Below are 20,963 nucleotides of genomic sequence, written 5' to 3' on the forward strand. Positions count from 1 at the left end.
AATGATTAACAATATCTCGACAATAAATCTGGCAAAGAACCATGTGTCTCATGGAAGAAGCAAACACGTTGAGACAATATTTCACTTCTTAAGTGATCAAGTTGAAAGATGCAAACTAAAGCTCATCTATTGTCAAACTGAAGTTCAATTGGCTAATATGATGATCAAGGCGTTGATGACAACTAGATTTGAAGAGTTAAGAAGATTCCTAAATGTAAAATCACTTAGAAACTTGAATTAAGAGAAAGTGTTAGAAATCAAGAATGTTCTGGAAATTCAGATTGATCAGAATAAATCAAAAACGTTCTTGGTATTGAAAGTTTATGTAATTCAAGTTAAACTACTAAGTGTATGTAATAGCTAATCTCTTAATTAGTTAGTTAGATAGTTAAAGGGTAGTTAGAATGAATATAAATAAACTATGTATAAATAGTACACTTCATTTATTCAATAAATAAGTTCTACAACATATATCTCATTCTATTTTTTATTTATTTTAATTCTTGCACTTGAAATAATATCTTGAAAGCTAACAAAACCAAGTTGAGGAAGCATAGTTCTTAGACAAGACGACAATGAAAATTTGTGAAGCTTGGATTGCACGAAGGAGCTCGGGTGATATGCACTCACGTTTTGGAAGATTAGTGTCATCAGGGAATACAAAAACGCTTTTAAATACTACTATCTAATTAATATTATATGCATAATTCATAATTTACTATTTTTTTCACTTTGTATTTATGATAATTTGAATCAATCAATAGTTTAAAAAGATAGCTAGGTAAAAATATTAATCTCTCTTTTATTTTTTATTTTATTTTAATTCATGTGAAATGATTAAATACAACAATTATTTGAAACAAAGGGAGTATATTTATTTATTACAGTCAATATATTATTATATTTATTATTTTTGGTTTAATTATTATGAAAATGTCTAAACTATTTAAGAATTTTAAATAAATTCTTTAAACTACAAATATTGGAAATCAAGTCTCCAAACGGATATATTTTTTTAATTAGGTTCTTCCATAATGTTGTGGTTGGTAAAACTTTAATTGAAGGAGTTAATTGCAACTAGTTTTATTTAAGGATCTAATTAAAAATTCTTAAATAGTTTATTAAGTGAATTCATAAACTGGATAAACATTCACTTTTATATTTGACAAACGGTATCATGTATGATAATCTCTAAATTAAAGATTAATATTTTAAAATCACTAAATCAATATTAGGTTCGTCACTTTAATTATTGATATTAAATATCTTTAAAAATCTATTAGTTTGATAATGCGTCCAATTTTTTGACACATCATGCTCTCACATAGCCTCAACCAAATTCACTAATTTTAAATCCTACTCCATTAGAGATTAAAAATGACGGAAAAAATAAACATTTTTATTTTCTCAAATAGAAAGAAATAAACCTTTTACTTTATTCTCCCATTTTTTATACAATGTTAATTAGAAGCCTTCAAATTTGTAATACACAAGTTACAACAAATTTATGACTTTCACTGTAAATTTAAAGAACTGGTTGTTGTTCTTTATTAAAAAAAAACACATTAAATTTCAAAAAGAAATATCTTAATAAGATGCTTTTGTATGCAGAAAATCATAACAGAGTAACTCATTCTTATCGAATTCTTGAAAGTTTATGACGTTTATCTTTTAGTACTGTTGTTGATCAAACTTTTTTCTTATCTTGCTGGAATTTGTATCTGAAAGATGATCATATATGTAAATACTGTTTTAGGTAAAATTGAAGAATATTCAAAACAATATAAGGGGTCTTTATTGAGGATAACTTATTTACATAAATCATGTTGGTAATTAAAGGTTCTAAAACGAAGACAAAAAGTTAGAAGTTTGAATGGTTCTATCTTTCCTCATGTGTAAAAATTGAGAGAATATAGTAAATGGTTACTTCTACATGAGAAGATGAAAATATATTTTTTTTTTTCTTTCTATTACTTTAGTTCAGAGTTTAAAATGAATGAGGACAATTGTGTCAGTCAAAAAATTGGACATGTCTTTAACATTGATAAAATTATAAAAGACATTTAATATTAAAGACTAAAATGACCAAAGTAATATTCATTTGATTTTTTTAAAATGTTTTATTTAGTTCAATGATTATTATACTACCGTGTATATTGAGAGAACTTGAAGAACAGTTCATCTTATTAGTTTGATCCATAAAAAATGAGGAAATAAATATGACTTCAACAATATTCATATCAGTTGTCTATTTTATTTAGCATAATGCTAGATATAAGTGAAGATAGGTTAAGTCGTTCAACAAACATATATGATTTAGTCCAAACCCAAAATTGACTAATTTATTTATTTATCTTTTTAAATAAACAATTTCAAAAAAATTTAAAAATCTATTTAGTTAAAAAATAAATCTATTTATTATTAAAAAAATCTTTTTTATAATATAAATAATATTATTATTTTTTATTACTATTATTATTATTATTATTATTATTATATTATTATTATTATTATTATTATTATTATATATTAGATTTCAAACGTTATATTAAATTATAAATTTGCTAATATTTTAGTAATTTAATAATATTATTTTATATTAGTTTTTGATATTTAAATATACTATAATAATAAAATAGAATTGTAATATGACGTAATATAAAGTCAAATTCTTTAAAATATTATGTTAAATTCAAAAAATATATTTAATTTTATCAAACCTCTATTAAAAAATATATCTAATTATTTATTTAAAAATATTTATATAAATTAATTTTTAAGTACATTCAGGAACTTTTATAAAAATTTGACTAAAACTTAAATAAATAAATAAAAAAGAACTTAAGACATACCCAATGCTAAATTAAACCTTAAATTTTATAAAAAAAATATAAATATATTTGATTGTGTTTTATTTTTTAATTTTTAAAAGGAAAATTTTAAAAAAAAATTATTTAACAACTCTAATTTTTAAAATAATTTTAGATTATAGAATTAAAAAAATTAAAAAATAAAAAGTAAAATATCATTTATCTATTTTATTTGTTTAATTTAAAAAAAATATAATATTAAAAAATAGTTTTATAAAATAATTTTTAAAAATAAATAATTTTTTTTAATTTTTAAATACTAAAATAGAATTTTTGATAAATAATTAAAAAAAACGTCACAAGTTTTTCAAAATTTAAGTCCACAAACAAGCCCCAATTGACGTGTAAAATATAAAATAGAAATAGATTTTTGTTTTTATCCGAAAAAAAGAAGAAGGCGATAGATTCAAATTGGTGGAATTAGAATAAGCGCGCTCGCTTCACTTCAGTCATCCAACTCAACTCAACTCAACTCAATGGCCAACTCCCTCACTTTCAGAACTAAAACCGCCACCGACGATCCTCTCTTGCCCTTTCTCCGGTAATACTCTTTCTTTCTTCATTTCACACACACACTTCTACACACGCATATTCTTACGAATTTCCGCCATTTTGTGATTTTCAGGTCAATCAGGACTGCCCTAGAAGATTCTAATGGCTCCAGTGAAAATTTCACCAACTTACTCAGTGATTGCATCACTATATTCAAGGACAATCACCGTTACCGAGACGATCCCAGATTCCTCAAGATCTGGCTCCTTTATGTAATTATCCAAATTACCTCAATTATCATTTCACACATCCTTTCATTCATCATGCAAACTGCACACACCACAACACTGCTTAACCTCGCTAATCTAATTTCAATTACTAAACCTAGTTTTTTTCTTCTTAATCTCTATATGTACATGTTGTTTTAAGATTTCAAAATTGTACTTATTGATATTTTGCCGAGCATTGTTTTAAATAGCAGTCACAGTTGCGTTAAGCATTTTGCGTTATGGATTGCAGTCATTACGGAGTGAAATAATCACAGTATTGTACAATCATATACTCCCTCTGTCTTAGGTTGAGTGTCATTTTTGTACACAAAAAATTATCCCAAAATGAATGTCGTCTACAATTTTCAATACAACTTTAATTGTTTTTTCCTATACTACCCTTCAATGATGACTATATTAACAACTTTCAAAATATTATTATACTTTGCATTGATAATGATGAAAAATCCACCAATAGGTAACATGAGTAGTTTGGTAACAATTATCTGTTTCTTCTAATTATTACATTTCTTAATATGTGTGGAAAAACCTTAAACGACACTTATTGCGAGACAAAAAGAGTAATATATAATACTCACCAAGAGATGATCAAAACTAGAGAATGAAGTAAGGTAGTGTTTACTGTTTAGATACATTATGAAAATGTGTTTTATATTCATTTGAGGTGAAAAAAATAGAATTCTCGATTTTTTCTTCCATAAAAACAATGTCCCGCCGCAGTCATTTTCTCGTTCGCAGACCGGCTTTTAAAACCTCCTTGCCAAGTATACTCTTATTTTTATCTAATTCAATAGTAAGAGAGAATTGTAGAGAGGTAGTATATTACAGAGATAAAAGGTTTATTAGGAAAATAAGTCATATTGTAATACATAAATTAATATAAGAACAACACTTTTAAATTTTTTTGAAGAGGACATGTTGCTTTGAGGCTCCTTGAATTGAAACTTGAAAGGCTCTCAAGTCTCAACCTGGTTTTGTTGATTTCTTTTTGCAGATGGGAGTTAGTGATGATTTTTATAGAGTTTTCAAAGAAATGATGGATAGTAATGTATGTGCCAAAAATGCTTCACTTTATGTGTTATCTGCAAGTTTTTTTGAAGCAAAGGGTAGATTGTGCGATGCCCAAACGGTCTATAAGCTCGGCATTTCCAGGTCAGTGTTCTGGACAAGATTTTGCAACATGCTTCTTTTGATATTGTAAATTGTAGCATAAGAGTTGTTGGGAAAGAAGGACTTAAAATTTCCAAAGCTCCAAAATTAGTGGTTCCCATAATTGCTATGCTTTTAGTTTTCAAATTCATTTTTGACTCATGGGAGTTGGAAAACTCACAATCTCACATTCATCTTTGGAAAAGGGAGTTGACTTGGAAAGTGAAAGCAATTTATTTGAATCTACCAGTTCGGGGAAGAAGTCACACGTCACCAAAATGTAAACTGGTTTTGGGAAAAAGTTAGGCATCTCAATTCCATGAGACGTGAGTGAATCTTCAAAAGAGTGGTTACTTGAATAGTGCTTGTTTCTTGTCTCAGTGAGTGTTTACTATTTGTTGTGAATCTTGAGTGGGGTATTTGGGTGTGTAGGGTGATCGTCATACACATCTTGGATGAGTTTTTTCTAGTTTAATTCCAAGTTTCCCAAACTTGTATACTTATTTTTAGATGGCAAATAGATTTGTTGGAGTGTTTATGTAGACGTGGCTAGAAGGTGTCAAAACATACATTGTATTCCATGATTTGTTTGGTAGTGTTTTTCATGTCTGTTTTATTTTGGTTTGTTGGTGTGAGAGTTTTCCCAACAAGATTGTAATTCTAGTTTTAATTTATGTTTGATCATTGTTCGACAGAAATGCAGAGCCGATTGAGTCGATGAAGAAGGCATATACCTTATTTCTCAGTAGAATGTCCGAAATATGTAATACTGCTTCAAATCAGAAGGTATAAAATCATATTGGAAAAGTGAACAATCCCATACAGTTAAAAACCGAGCCAACTTTTATATACCACTATTCTCTATGTGGTCTCTGCCACTTGTTCCCCCAACATTGTCTTAGTTCAATTTTGAGATTTCTAAACATTGATTTAAGAATTCTGATGTAATTTATACTTTCAGGTTGATTATAAAGAATCTCCTATATTGGAAAATAATGGCATTAATCCATGGGACCCCTCTACTATGAATGACCTTTTGAAGAAGATATATCCTTTAATTACAAAATTTGATGTGAGACATTTTGATCCTTTGTTTTCTACATGTTTAAAATAAATTTAATACATTTGACCAAGATTATGTTCCCTTACACGTCTTTAAATACATTTCAGGGGTATCATTCGAACACTAAATCTTATACAGGAAAAGTGGCCTTGTCTACTTTGAAGAATGCATCAAGGAATAAAGTTATAGAGATAGGTAGTTGTCTGACCATAATCTCAAGTACTGAACATATTTATCTTCTAAGTCTGATTTCCAGACTGCTTTCCAGCTCTCTCTATATGTACTATCAACTCTTCCAAGAGTTGATTTTTATATGAATTTGCTTCTTTGTATTTTCTGCAATACCGTTTGTAGGAGATCCAGGTGCTTCTTCTTAGCAACTGAAAAAAATGTTATGAAGAAGACAAATTTGTCCATATTCATTTGTTTTGCATGTAAAGTTCATATCTAGATGCAGAACAGTATGTATTAACTCATATCAAGAGTATGCAGTGTTATCAATTGCATATGACCAACCACGGTTAAAGGCAAAATATCTGCCATTTTAAGCGTCCATTTCCGCCCTAAAATGCCCTGGTGCCGCTGTCCTTCACAAACGCCATGGCAATCTTTGTTGAATTTGAACTTATTACATTTCCCAAGTGTTTTTATCTTGTCTTCTAAATTTAACCATGTTTCAGAACAGTTTCCAGAAGAACTAGGTTTATTATTTATTTCCATAAGTTGCTTTCTTGGACAAAGTTTCAGCTTATTTTACAAACAACACTATAGCTTATGTTTGTCTTTATCATGACATCCAAAGGTGGAATGAAGTACCATATCAAGGGCTGTGCTGGACAGGGTGGTTTTGCTCAAGTATACAAGGCACACGTCAACAGTGATCCTGATGATGTTGTGGCACTAAAGGTGATGACGGTTTTACAAATTATTTTCCCCTCAGACATAGAATTATAACATATGTTCTCATCAGATTGTATTTTAAAACTTGTCAGATACAAAAGCCAGCCTTCTCTTGGGAATTTTACATGTATCGTCAGCTTGATCAGCGCATCTCTGGTAGAGAAGTATGCTAATATCGATTATACCATCAACCTGCTTTTCTGTGAACATGTACTTATTCTGAGTTCTCTGACATCTTACTGTACAGAGGTCAAGCTATGGTTTCGCTCACAGAATTCATCTCTATTCTGACTGTAGCATACTCGTCTGTGACTATTTATCTCATGGGACACTACAGGTCAGTAATTTCCTTTGATTTCCCTCATTATCTTGTTCAAAATTCTGTTTAATTTCCTTTGATTTTCCTCATATTCGGCTGAAAATTCTATACAGGATGTCATCAACTCATATGTGGTCATAGGAAAATCCATGGAAGAAGTGTTGTGTATATACTACACAATTGAAATGTTGCACATGGTTGAAACCTTGCATGATGTTGGATTGATACATGGTGATTTCAAGCCTGATAATCTACTTATTCGCTATGCTAGGTAAATTTCAGCTTCTGTTGTAGTTCATGTTTGTGTTTCTTATTCAAACTAACCTCATTTTTGCACAATCACGATTCTAACTCTTCAACTTTCCAGTCATTTACATTGATAATTTGTCCCTTTACATTGTTTCATCTTGTAAGACTGCATTTGTAAAAAAAAAATTCCCATCTAGCAAAATATTGTCTTTCTTTTCTGTGGATAAGACATATTACTTGATTGTAGTATTTGAGTACAGGCGGTATCCCTGTCCAAATACATCAATAGGAGTTCAATTAATTAAAGTAAGAAGACATACATAAAACAGGATTTGACCACCCCACAGAAAAAAATTATTGAATTTCAAACTTTTTACTTTTAGCTACAACCAACTTTTGACCTTGATCATTTCTATCACTTCATCTAAATAAATCCAGTTGTATGGAATGGAAACCAAACTAATTTCTAATTTTCTATGCATCCATGAGGCATAAACGTGTTTACACTTGACCACAAATAGCATTTTTGCCAGATGCAATTAGAGATGTCTGTTAGGATATAGCGTAATAGATATTGTAGTTGATTGTTGTTATAGTTAGTTAGTTAATGATGTAGTTAGGACTATTGTGTATAAATAGGGAGTTAGGTAGTTGGTTTGAAAATCATTTTTGAATATCGTAAAGTTGTGAATAGAGTTGAAACTCTATGGAGAAGGGGAAACCCTTGGTGGAGAGATTTCTCTCTTATCTCTTAATAAAAGTGTTCTTTCTTTGGAATCCAATTTTTGGGCTCCTAAAAATGTCTAAATTTAAAAGTAAATTACTTGTGGATTCTACATCACTCCCACAAACTCATAGTAGTTGATCATTTTGAGTAAAGACTCTTTTGAATAAACTAGACTTTGATCAGAGTCCGTCAATAATTACTTTCAAAGCAAAAGTGTTGATTGTTTACGGGAGTGAAAATTAAAAGTATTGTTGATATAGTCATACAAAGTTTGCCACATTTATGGCAGAAAGATTTACTCATGGTGTTTTAAGACCTTTGATTGAGATAAAACCTACTTACAAATGCATCAATGATTTTCGCTTTGATTAGCATTTGAATTATATCACTGATATGCAATGCATGTTCTAACAATGAAGCATTGTGTCAAGTAGCTTAGATGATTTCCATTTGTGGACGATATTCATTATTTCTTGCTATTTTGCAGGGGTAGCCTCACAGAAGATGAGTTTTTGGATCGATGTGGTTCTTGGCCTGATCAGGTCAGGTTTTCTCCTGTAGGCTGTAGATACAATCAAATATTTGTATTCTTTTATTATGATTTTGTATTCATTGTTTTATCTTGCAGGGTCTTTGCCTTGTTGACTGGGGAAGAGGGATCGATCTACATCTCTTTTCAGATAACACAATATTTAAGGGAGATTGCAGAACATCTGGTTTTCGATGCATTGAAATGCAAGAGGATAAGCCGTGGAAATTTCAGGTGAGTTGCTACTTAAATTTCATTACAAATGCAATGGAGTTCGTGATTGGTTGCCTTTAAAAGTTCCTCTTCTATATGACTTGCCAACAGGTAGATGCATATGGCCTTTGCGCTGTTGTTCATGTGATGCTGCATAATTCCTATATGGAAATTGTCAAAAAAGAATCATCTGATGGGGGCTTTGTGTATCTTCCCAGACTACCCTTTAAACGGTATGTTCCTCATTTCTTAGTTGCATGCAATTTATACTTCTGTATGGCTCTATGATCTGTTGTAAAGGGATTACTTAACAAAAATTTGTTCACCTTCCAGTTTCCCTGTTGCTATATACTGAAATCAATTTGGGTAGTGCTACAACGGACCAGTCCTTTAGTTTTCAACTTCAATTTTTATTCTGATATATTTTACTAGTTGAATCAAACAGTTACTGGAACATCGAGCTTTGGAAAAATTTCTTCACTAAGATGCTAAATAACTACCCCGGCCGTGATGATAGGAAGTTGCTGCAGGAATTGAAGAAGTCCTTCCAGGACTATATGGGCTCTGATCCTCAACATATTAGGAAACTAAAGGAGTTACTCGGGAAGCAAAGGATTTCTCTGTGTTCTGCTTAGTGTTTTAAGATCATTATACATCCATTTCTAGTTTAATCGTCTTTGCAGCTGCCGAGTACATAAAACACAATGCAAGCAATCAAAGGCAGATTATGAAGGTATAAATTTTCCACGCTCCTTATGGACAGGACGCTTTCAAAGTGAGTTTGTTTTGGGGGCATGCCGGTGTATTTAACCTTCAACTTTATTGGGTTAAATATTACAATACTTTAAATTGAGTAAAAATAGATCATCCTTATTTGCTCATTGAGAAATAAACTAATGTTTAAGAGTCCTCCCTCCTCCTTTTAATGGCCATGCATGCCTCTATAGATGCTAATTTTTAGTCTATTGTTAGTTTGAGTAACGGTTTTTCAATGGTGTAATGTAAATGCAGAGGGTTGTAATTTGTTGTATGACTGTTGTACAAGCGATCATGTTTATTGTCTTGGACGTTTATCTAGTGTAAATCAATTGTATTTGTGAGTCCTTTCATTGCTTATTCTATGTTTTAAAATAATGCTTGTTCTAAAGCTTATGGTTAGATCAAATGTTTTGTTCTACTTGAAGGACTTTTCATGTACATGAACAAATTCAACACATCAGATTTATCAGTATCTAGTAGGGACCATCTTCACTTGGCAAAAGAAATATTGTGATTGCATTAGAATACGTTTGAGAAATTGAGAGGATTAATATACTCCAATTGATGATTGACATATTATTAAACATGGTGATAAAAAATGATAGAAAAGATTAATGAAGAGAGCCACGGCCAATGATGAGGTGAATCTAAAAGCTAAACCACACGGTCCACCTTATATTTTCGTAGGGAAAAAAGTTCTACAAATATTTTCATCATTCTCCATAATAAATAGATGTTTTTGTTATTTCTTATGAAAAATGTTATAACTCGTTGAACACTTGCAAAATATTTATATTTTTTTCTATTTACTAATACTAATGAGATTTGGTCCTGCAATCTACAAATTCAAAGTATGTCTTAATATGTCTTTTTGCTTCTTTAAAGAAGAGATTAAACAAATTATATTATTAAACATGAATTAGCTATATTATTAAATATGAATTAACTAACTATATTAATTACTATATCAATTGCATTTAATTTCATAATTTTTTTCCCTTCATTTTAATGGAGGTAATTGAACCTAAGACTTTATGCAATCTACTCAAAATTCTCTATTAAATTATGTTGAAATTGAACTTAAATGCTTTATATTTTTTTTCTTTAGCAGCAAAAGTTACTATTTATTTTATCAAATCTATTTTAATTGTAAATACTTGTATATATTTGTATTATCAAAAACTTAGCCGCCAAAGATTTGTTTTTATTTTTAGTTCTTCTTCGTTTATTTATGAGAGAGTGGTGATTTAAAATTACTTTTTAGTTTGATATTACTTTTTTAACTCTTTTTTTCCCCTCATATTAATTAAAGACAAGTTTTATCGTATAATAAAAAATAGAATATATATTAGTATTGTAGTATTTTTGTAATTATTTTTAGTATTTTTCTATTTTATGCTGTCAACTTGGATTTTATGAGTTTATTCACAAATTTATCATTTTTTATTTTTTTTAACAATTTTGAATTATATTGATCTTGTTTGACGTGATTTCTATCGATTAATTCTATTTCTCTTGTATAGACAAAGAAAAAATAAAAAAAGTAAATATATAAATTGATCTTTGAAATTATAGATATTGATCAAATTAAATTTTGAATTTTGTAAATTAATAAATATATCATTGAAATTATAAAATATTAATTAAAGTAGTTTATATGTAAATTTTTATCGTTAGTTATTTTGATGTGATATTATAATTAAATATATGGAATATTCATGTTGATATTACATGTAATTTGCTGATAAAATTTTATTATATTAAAAATAAATTTATAAATAATTGCTATTATATATATACTATTAATCACAGACAAATTAATCTATAAAATATTTATCAAAAAATTAGTATACATTAAAATGAAATTAATATTGAATCGTGAAACATTCAATTAACCTAACATATAGTCATTTCTAACGGTTTTACCTATTCAACAAAAAAGCGTAAAAAAGAAAAGGATAAATACGTCATTACAATTAAAACCCTAGTCTCTCATTTCGGTGCTCCCTTTTATATTCAATTTCAGTCGCTCTATTTTACTTCCCTTCTACCTCGCGATCTGAACGGAGACCTCTCTTCTGGTAAGTAACACTAACACCTCTTCACACTCTCTTTTTCTTCTTATCAACATTTCCATTTTCGCAACGATCATAATTTCCCTTCTCTTTTCATATTCATGCCATTTTTGTGTGTTTAGTTCCACAGTTATTTTTAGTGTTGTATGATTTTCTTCTGCGATTGTCTTTATTTTTTGCTATTTACTTGATTTTTTGGCAGTTGTTAAGTTGATAATGAAACGAAAAAATAAAAACTGTGATAGTGATGTAAACTATTCTGGGATATACTGTAGTAATAGTTACTTCCTGCTTAGTCAAATACATGAATTTTGCTTGGGTTACACTTCAGGATCTATATTAGTTAACCTTTTTTAAGCAGTGATGTATGATTTATGTATGTTTAAGTGTATCAAGTACTATTATTGAGAAGAAAATGTTTTTTTTTTCCTGATTCCTGGTTTTTCAGATTGCTTTATTTGTCGAAATTACAGATATGTTTCTACACGTTAAATTTCATTTTTGCATTTTGTGCACATGATTTGTTATAAATGTGGCCACTGTAATGGACTTTATCTAGTGGGAAATGAAATTGTTTGTTGTTGCTGTTGTAAGACATGTTTCTATCTACACTGTGCATTTTATTAATGCTCTTCTGTATTTTGTTTTGTGTGCATTTCAATTGGATGAGTTTTCCCGGAAATTTATTAAAACATTTTGTTTTGATTTGAAGTGATTTTTCTGCTTTTAACTTAGCTGTTATGGAATCTTTGATTTGTTGTTATGGTTTGATTTTCTCAGGTCACCTTCTAAGCTGCAATCATGGCTGATGGACCGCAGTATCCATCAGTTGCTCAGAAGTTAGCTGGACATTCTTATCTGGTGTCCAGGCTTAGCCCTAACTATAACTCCAGAAACTATTCTACGTCTGGAACTTTCACCAATGGTGGCCTGCAGACTCCGGGATTGGCATTTGCGTCACATCTTTCATCAATTACTGTGCCTTCTCCAGCAGAGAAAGGAGCAACTGGGTTTATGGTGGATTTTCTGATGGGAGGAGTGTCTGCTGCTGTGTCAAAGACAGCTGCTGCACCAATTGAACGAGTCAAATTACTTATCCAAAATCAGGATGAAATGCTCAAAAGTGGCAGGTTATCTGAGCCATATAAGGGTATTAGTGATTGTTTTGCTCGAACCATGAAGGATGAAGGTGTTATTGCTCTGTGGAGAGGCAATACTGCCAATGTTCTCAGATACTTCCCTACTCAGGTGATAATCTGATTTCTTTTCTTCTGTGATTTTAATGATTTTTATAGATGACTACTTTCATTATCATGTACTTCTATTATAAGATATTTCCTGCATTATAACATATTCTTGCAGCCTCTATAAGGTATGTGCGGTAAGGTTTATTCCTCAATGTGCAGATACTGTTATAACAAAACACATTTGTCGTGATATAAAAGAGCTGATTTTATTGTTTTAACTGTCGTGTTTTTACAATGGTTGAGTATTCTTTTGCTGGCCTCTATTTCTACGTGCACCTCACAAAAACTCAGTTTCACTACTATACCAAACTTTGTTACACCAATATACTCCCCATTTTTTTGTTTCATTTTGGTTTTGTTCATGCTGTCATATTCCTTTTACGGATTAGCTTATTTATATTGTGGAAGGGCAAGGATTTTGTATAATGCCTATTTTCATAGTTTTTGTTCTATTCACATCCCTTGACATAATGAATGTTTTCTATCTTTTTTATCTGAATGGGATACACGTGAATGTATTTGTGGTGTTGGACTGGTTGTTCTGTAGTTTTGAAGTGCTATTTCTCTAATTTCTAATTCCCTCCTTTTCTTTTAGGCTCTGAATTTTGCTTTTAAGGATTACTTCAAGAGGCTTTTCAATTTTAAAAAAGACAGAGATGGCTACTGGAAGTGGTTTGCTGGGAATTTAGCATCTGGTGGGGCTGCTGGGGCTTCCTCACTCTTATTTGTCTATTCTTTGGATTATGCCCGTACCCGTTTGGCAAATGACTCAAAGGCTGCAAAGAAGGGTGGTGGGAGGCAGTTTGATGGTTTGATTGATGTTTACAAGAAAACCCTCAAATCTGATGGCATTGCTGGCCTTTATCGTGGATTCAACATCTCGTGCGTTGGAATTATAGTGTATCGTGGTCTTTACTTTGGAATGTATGATTCTCTGAAACCAGTTGTTTTGGTTGGTGGGATGCAGGTACGTTCATAATTTGAATGTGAAATATAGGCTTTCTTAAATTGTCTCGTGATAGTTAACACATATATGTTTTTCCAGCATTATTTTTGTTGAATGTAAATACTTATGTTGGCCTCAGGAATATTTGATTTCGTCTGGCTTTCATATATTATATAGTAATATAGTATTAAAATGATGCTTTTAGAATACTTGTCTAGTTTATTAGCACATTATCTGTAAGCATGTTAGGATTCAGTGACCTGTGATTAGAAATGTATATACTTTCTATTAAGCAACGTAAATCCTAGATAGACATGACTGCTAAACTTAAAACTTACTTGAACTTGGGAAATTTGTTATTCTAAAATTTTTACTCTTCCTTTTTCCCCCATTATTGTGATTTATGTTTATCATTTCTGATTATGGTACTCTTCTTGTTAACAGGATAGTTTCTTTGCTAGTTTCCTTTTGGGATGGGCAATCACAATTGGTGCTGGTTTGGCTTCTTATCCCATTGATACTGTGCGTAGAAGGATGATGATGACTTCTGGAGAAGCTGTAAAGTACAAGAGCTCATTGCATGCGTTCCAAACAATCGTTGCAAAAGAGGGCACTAAGTCTCTTTTCAAAGGTGCTGGTGCAAACATATTACGTGCTGTTGCAGGCGCTGGTGTGCTTGCTAGTTATGACAAGCTGCAGCTGATTTTGTTTGGAAAGAAATACGGTTCTGGCGGGGGCTAAATGATGACGATAACTACCTGGATACTTGTGTTTGTTCCCATGTGATTAGGATAATGTTGGATCAACAAGTGCTATTAATGTTTTTCAGAATTTAGTTCCTTTCTATTTAATGATTATAGTTTTTAGCACTTTTCTTGTTACATGTCGTGAGCTTATTATAGTTCTTGCAGTTTGAGACCACCTTTTGTTTGGTTCAATAATTAAAACTCGTTTTGATTGCTAATGTTTGGTTGAAATGCAATTGGCTAATATAAGTTTTACTTGGTTCAGGCTTGGTTATTATAATTTTGATTATAGGGTGGGTGATTTACACTTGGTTCTGAAGTTAACGACTTTAACAATACACATTAAACTAAGTATGTTTCATCCTGAATATATTGCTCTGCCTAGTTACATTTTCTTGGAGAATACGGTTGTTAAGGTTAGGTGAATTGGACTGAAGATAAAAAGTCATCAGACTCAAATATTAAATTATACGGTTTGGTTGATCTGGAACAATTTATTTAGTTTTTACCTATACATTATCTGACAATGTAAAAAGCTTTAACTGAAAGAAATTAATTTCTTTATACTATGTCCAAGTTAAAACATTATAACATTCAAAATTTTAAATCAATGTTTGATATAGCAACGAAGTATATGTTAAACTACAAGTACTACAAATCAATTCATGCAAATAATTAAGTATTATAAAAAGAAACAAATCAATTCAGACAAATATTTTAATGGGGGAACTTTCAAATTTAGTTGTACTTGGAGACATTTGAATTGGAAGCTATGGAAGTGATTTTTTTATAGTTCAATCTGTAAATGCCACTCATTCCAGGTTTGGCTGATGAGCACTCTGAAAATTTTCGAGTTGATTTATGGTGTTTTGCTGTAGAAAAATGTTGAGGAAGAAAAATGCCATTTATAGTTTGAGTGTTCAAGCATTTTATGATGTAATGTAACACACACACCAATGTCGTAAAAATGCCAGTGAAAAGGAAAGATAAGAAAATAATGATAGTAATCAATATCCTAGTTAGACTTTAAATAAGAAATCTTCAAGCAGGGGTAGTCACCACACAAGACCTTTGAATATTTGAAGCTAATTGGTGAACTTGTACAAAATTCTTCGTTATTTCCCTTTGGTTTTAAGAAACCCAATTTCTCATTTGTTCATTCTCTATCTCCACTCAAACTACTACGACAACAACATGGAAGGAGATAAGTCCTTATAATGCGCTTGGTCCTCCTCTTCAAGTTTCATAGTCATGTGCAAACACAATCAATACCACTCTTGACTTTCTATCTAGTTGGAGGAAAAATCTAAGTCTTAGGTTGAACATAGATAAGTTTAAAATGAATTTATAAACAGTTGCATCATTTTGTCTTATAAGTCGTTTTTGTAATTATAAATTTGATTCAATATAAAAACTTAATTCATTGTCAAAGTCTATCCATTTGAACCACCCATCAAATTGTTCAATGACACCAAGCATAATAGTGTGTGAAATAAATTTATAAAGAGTATCATTCATCACCTTACAAGTTAGTTTTGTAATAATGAATTTGATTCAATATAAAAATCTAATACGGTGTCATAGTATATCTATTCAAACTTCTCACATTACAAGTTGATTACATAAGGATGAATTTAACATAAAAACTTAATATATTTTATCTCGAACCTCATTGGTAGAAGTATAACAATATAGGTTCTTGTAACATTTAACCATCAATTTAATAAGGTTGTTGTGATTATTTGCTGCCATCATTTTCAATCCATTTTGGACTATACTAATCTGAAAAATGAACAAGACAACATGATTGAACAAAAGACTATTGCTTCATAGTTTGAAAGTGAATTTATGATGTAATGTAACACACACACCAATGTCGTAAAAATGCCAGTGAAAAGGAAAGATAAGAAAATAATGATAGTAATCAATATCCTAGTTAGACTTTAAATAAGAAATCTTCAAGCAGGGGTAGTCACCACACAAGACCTTTGAATATTTGAAGCTAATTGGTGAACTTGTACAAAATTCTTCGTTATTTCCCTTTGGTTTTAAGAAACCCAATTTCTCATTTGTTCATTCTCTATCTCCACTCAAACTACTACGACAACAACATGGAAGGAGATAAGTCCTTATAATGCGCTTGGTCCTCCTCTTCAAGTTTCATAGTCATGTGCAAACACAATCAATACCACTCTTGACTTTCTATCTAGTTGGAGGAAAAATCTAAGTCTTAGGTTGAACATAGATAAGTTTAAAATGAATTTATAAACAGTTGCATCATTTTGTCTTATAAGTCGTTTTTGTAATTATAAATTTGATTCAATATAAAAACTTAATTCATTGTCAAAGTCTATCCATTTGAACCACCCATCAAATTGTTCAATGACACCAAGCATAATAGTGTGTGAAATAAATTTATAAAGAGTATCATTCATCACCTTACAAGTTAGTTTTGTAATAATGAATTTGATTCAATATAAAAATCTAATACGGTGTCATAGTATATCTATTCAAACTTCTCACATTACAAGTTGATTACATAAGGATGAATTTAACATAAAAACTTAATATATTTTATCTCGAACCTCATTGGTAGAAGTATAACAATATAGGTTCTTGTAACATTTAACCATCAATTTAATAAGGTTGTTGTGATTATTTGCTGCCATCATTTTCAATCCATTTTGGACTATACTAATCTGAAAAATGAACAAGACAACATGATTGAACAAAAGACTATTGCTTCATAGTTTGAAAGTGAAAGAGCTTTTCATTCTCTTAGATAAATATATATATATATATATATATATAAATTGCTTCTCTCATTTTCTTAACCTCACAAAATATGGCTTCACTTTCATCTCCTCATTCCTTTACCAGTTGTATGCTATTCCTCTTTTTTCTATATTTATCTTGTTTCTTCAACAACCTTAATGCAAAACACGACATAGCCAACAATCACAAGCACCAACACAGACACAAACACACACAAAATCCACCATCAAATCCAAGGCTTTACCGCGCTTTTCTTGCGCTACAAGCATGGAAGCATGTAATCTACTCAGACCCAAAAAACACAACTTCCAATTGGATAGGCCCTTCAGTTTGCAACTACACAGGTATATACTGTGCTCCATCACTTGATGATCCTAAACAAACAGTTGTTGCTGGCATTGACCTTAACCATGCCGATATAGCCGGGTTCTTACCCGAAGAATTAGGCCTTTTATGTGACCTTTCACTTCTCCACCTCAACAGCAACCGTTTCTGCGGCATCCTTCCAACAACATTCACAAACCTTACACTTCTCTATGAACTTGATCTTAGCAACAATAGATTTGTTGGCCCTTTTCCATCAGTTGTCCTTTCACTTCCTTCACTTACCTATCTCGACCTTCGCTACAACGAATTCGAAGGACCGTTACCTCCTCAACTTTTCAACAAACCTTTTGATGCTTTTTTTCTCAACAGCAACCGTTTCACAAGTTCCATTCCAAGAAATTTAGGACAAAGCAAAGCTTCTGTCATGGTTTTTGCAAATAACAAATTTGGTGGCTGTTTACCAGAAAGCATAGTAAACTTTGCTGATACTTTGGAAGAGCTTCTCTTAATCAACACAAGCTTATCAGGTTGTCTTCCACAACAAGTTGGATTTTTATACAAATTGAGAGTGTTGGATTTTAGCTTCAACAATATTGTTGGTCCTATACCTTATAGTCTTGCAGGGTTGTCACATTTGGAACAGTTGAATTTAGGACATAATATGATGAGTGGAATTGTTCCTATGGGAGTTTGTGAGTTACCAAATTTGGAAAATTTCACATTTTCTTATAACTTTTTTTGTGAGGAAGAAGGTATTTGTAAGAATTTGACATCAAAGAGGATAGTGTTCGATGATCGCGACAATTGTTTGCCGGAGAAGCCACGGCAGAGGAGCAAAAAGGAATGTAGTGATAATCTTGAACGCCCTGTTGATTGCTTTGAGCTTTGTTGTATTGAAGATGGTTTTGGGAAAAATGTCACTGCTGGTTCTGTGGCTATTCCACCTGCTGCAATGCCTGTTTCTGCACCTATTGTTGCACCAAGTTTCCCTTGACATTCAGAATAAGTATTTATGTTTGATGTAATAAAACTCCAAATTTGAGTTAGGCAATATCCTTGTACATACTTTTATTTTTATGTGGTATGTTAGTTCATGTCTCTTTCTTGTATCATAATGTGTTCCTTGGAGAGTGTTATATATGACAGAAATAGACTAAATGTTTTAGTGTTTTTGTCAAACTTGATTTAGAATGAATTTGATTTTGTAATATTTATTTATTAAAATTGTGTCTAAAGTGGAGTTATTTACATTTAGATGTGTTTATTCTAAAAATAAGTTTGATATTAAACTTTAATATATTTAATGTTTAAATATATTTTTGGTTTTTGTAATTATAATTTTTTTTATTTTAGCTTTTGTAAGTTTTTTTGTTTTATTTACATCCTTGCAAATATAATTTCATTTTAAAATATTCATTGTTACAAAAACTGTCAATTGACAAACACTCTTAAGTGAAATGAAAATTAATTAAATAATTATACTTATTAATTTAGACTAACTTAAAAAAAATTAAAATATAATGTTTTTTTTAACATGAACCCTAGACTTCCAATAAAATTAAATATATCAGCTTTAAAAAAATTTAAAAAACTTAAAAGTGTTCATCTTTTTCAGTTCAAAACCCAACTAATATTATATGAACATGAACACTTGAATTCCATTAAAAATGTGAATACTTGATTTTCAAACCCAAAAAGTGAGTATTTCATCTCCTTCATCCTAACCTAAAAGCCCATAAAATATTAACCCATATATCCCATCCTAAAAGTTCATAAAGTATCAACCTATATATCCCAACCAATCCAATCCATAAACCCCAACCAAAAACACCGAAAATCTCACCCACACAAAACCTATAACAAGCAAAAAGAAAGCATATAAAGGAAAAGAACAAACATACAAGACGGTCAAAAGATAAAAACATCAAAAACAAAAATAAGTTTAAAGAGGGTTTCGTGTTGTTGCTGCCATTAGAGACCACATATTGGAAATTTTGAATTTCAATTTTTACGGATTGTTGTTGAGATTCATAGATGCATATTGAGGTTAGTTAATTGTCTCATTCTTAGATGTACATTGGGTTAGGTGAAGTATGAATAATGAATGAAAAGAGATTAAGGGGTTGTTGGGTTGATGAAGAAGACTATGAAACTCTATGGATTCACGTTTTATTCGTTTGTAAATTCAAATTTTTTGTACTGTTCACTTGACGTTAAGGATTAAAAGTAAATTTTTTTGATATTACAGAGATAAAGTCTAAATAAAAAAATTTACAGAAACTAAAATTGAAAATTATTATATTTAAAATATATTTAAATTGAAAATTATTATATTTACAGGAATAAAAACATATTTAATCTTATATTTTTAAAAAACGTTTTCATTTCTTACCGGAATGTACTTTTTTGAATATCAATTTTCATACATGACTGTGCATCCAAATGTAAAATATTTTCTTTACTTATAATCCATGTGGAATATTTTCTTTACTTGTAATCCATGTGGTGCAAATCCTTATAAAAATATCTCTGATTCATCTCGTAAGTAAAGTTTAATTAGTAACCGCAAAAACATTAATATACAAAGATTTAAATTGAAACTCGAGAACTAAGGTAAATCTATCTACTAAACTACTTAAAAAAAATCTCTAGTTCAAACATAAAAACTATTGAACTAAATCTTTCGCTTACATGTAAAAGAATTAAATCTTTGAAAATGATTTTGTAAAATTATAAATTAGAAAAATTGAAAACGATAGATAAGTAGGAATACATTTTTCCTAAAATATCAATAATTAAAACGTCTTTTATATATATATATATATATATATATATATATACATTTTTAAGGTTATTTGCAAAGACTAAAAAATAAAAAATAACTTTAATTAATTAACAAATTTTAAATATACTCTTAGCTTTTTATTAGTTGACCCATTTATTTACTTTTTCTGTTCATTAATGTAAGTTTAAAATAATTAATAAATTTAAAGTAAAATTGACAAAAAAAAGAAGTTGACTTAAACTTGAAATTAAAGACTACAAATAAATAGAAATAATTTATTTTCTAAATACTGTCAATTAAAAAAGAACGAAGAGAGAAACATTTAAGAAAAGAAATTCACATATTTAGAAGGAAAAAAATTGTTCCTATATAGCTGTAGTCTTCAAATAGATAGAAGTATTTAGAAAAAAATTGAAACTATTGGACTTCGAAATTCTAATATACCTTGAGTTTGCTGTGTCCAATAGTTTATATTTAATTATTAAAAAATATATATATGATT

At 30.0% G+C, this 20,963-nt stretch overlaps 3 protein-coding genes across 6 annotated transcripts; all 3 read left to right on the plus strand.

Annotated features, from left to right (window-relative positions):
• Positions 1–3,256: 3,256 nt before the first annotated feature.
• LOC101503762 (mitotic checkpoint serine/threonine-protein kinase BUB1) lies at positions 3,257–9,917 on the plus strand. 4 transcript variants are annotated; one of them, XM_073369844.1, is made up of 14 exons: positions 3,257–3,411; positions 3,496–3,634; positions 4,647–4,804; positions 5,497–5,587; positions 5,763–5,873; positions 5,972–6,059; positions 6,667–6,770; positions 6,857–6,928; positions 7,012–7,101; positions 7,197–7,354; positions 8,547–8,601; positions 8,688–8,822; positions 8,913–9,034; positions 9,319–9,917. In XM_073369844.1, exons 1-14 carry the CDS (start codon positions 3,347–3,349, stop codon positions 9,434–9,436), a joined length of 1,506 nt encoding a protein of 501 aa, XP_073225945.1. In that variant the 5' UTR covers positions 3,257–3,346; the 3' UTR covers positions 9,437–9,917. The 4 variants fall into 4 exon arrangements, with proteins under 4 accessions (XP_073225945.1, XP_004505559.1, XP_073225946.1 ...); XM_004505502.4 differs by having other exon boundaries at positions 9,247–9,582; XM_073369845.1 differs by having other exon boundaries at positions 9,234–9,364.
• Positions 9,918–11,503: 1,586 nt separating this feature from the next.
• Positions 11,504–14,838, plus strand: LOC101504090 (ADP,ATP carrier protein 3, mitochondrial). The gene is made up of 4 exons (XM_004505503.4): positions 11,504–11,641; positions 12,416–12,883; positions 13,478–13,849; positions 14,273–14,838. Exons 2-4 carry the CDS (start codon positions 12,437–12,439, stop codon positions 14,567–14,569), a joined length of 1,116 nt encoding a protein of 371 aa, XP_004505560.1. The 5' UTR covers positions 11,504–11,641; positions 12,416–12,436; the 3' UTR covers positions 14,570–14,838.
• Positions 14,839–17,408: 2,570 nt separating this feature from the next.
• On the plus strand, positions 17,409–18,841 carry LOC101504398 (leucine-rich repeat extensin-like protein 4). Its single transcript, XM_004505504.4, has one exon. The coding sequence runs from the start codon at positions 17,420–17,422 to the stop codon at positions 18,668–18,670; it is 1,251 nt and encodes a 416-aa protein (XP_004505561.1). The 5' UTR covers positions 17,409–17,419; the 3' UTR covers positions 18,671–18,841.
• The last annotated feature ends 2,122 nt before the right edge of the window (positions 18,842–20,963 follow it).

The sequence above is a fragment of the Cicer arietinum genome, chromosome 6 (genome assembly GCF_000331145.2).
Source record: "Cicer arietinum cultivar CDC Frontier isolate Library 1 chromosome 6, Cicar.CDCFrontier_v2.0, whole genome shotgun sequence".
Taxonomy (NCBI): Eukaryota; Viridiplantae; Streptophyta; class Magnoliopsida; order Fabales; family Fabaceae; genus Cicer; species Cicer arietinum.

Excerpts from the sequence above, each read along its gene's own strand:
- LOC101503762 (XM_004505502.4), top strand. The coding sequence starts at position 3,347 with ATGGCCAACTCCCTCACTTTCAGAACTAAAACCGCCACCGACGATCCT. Across the intron at positions 3,412-3,495 it reads CCTCTCTTGCCCTTTCTCCG|GTCAATCAGGACTGCCCTAG; the intron begins GTAATACTCTTT and ends TGTGATTTTCAG. Across the intron at positions 7,102-7,196 it reads TATCTCATGGGACACTACAG|GATGTCATCAACTCATATGT; the intron begins GTCAGTAATTTC and ends AATTCTATACAG.
- LOC101504398 (XM_004505504.4), top strand. The coding sequence starts at position 17,420 with ATGGCTTCACTTTCATCTCCTCATTCCTTTACCAGTTGTATGCTATTC.
- LOC101504090 (XM_004505503.4), top strand. The coding sequence starts at position 12,437 with ATGGCTGATGGACCGCAGTATCCATCAGTTGCTCAGAAGTTAGCTGGA. Across the intron at positions 12,884-13,477 it reads TCAGATACTTCCCTACTCAG|GCTCTGAATTTTGCTTTTAA; the intron begins GTGATAATCTGA and ends CTTTTCTTTTAG. Across the intron at positions 13,850-14,272 it reads TTTTGGTTGGTGGGATGCAG|GATAGTTTCTTTGCTAGTTT; the intron begins GTACGTTCATAA and ends TCTTGTTAACAG.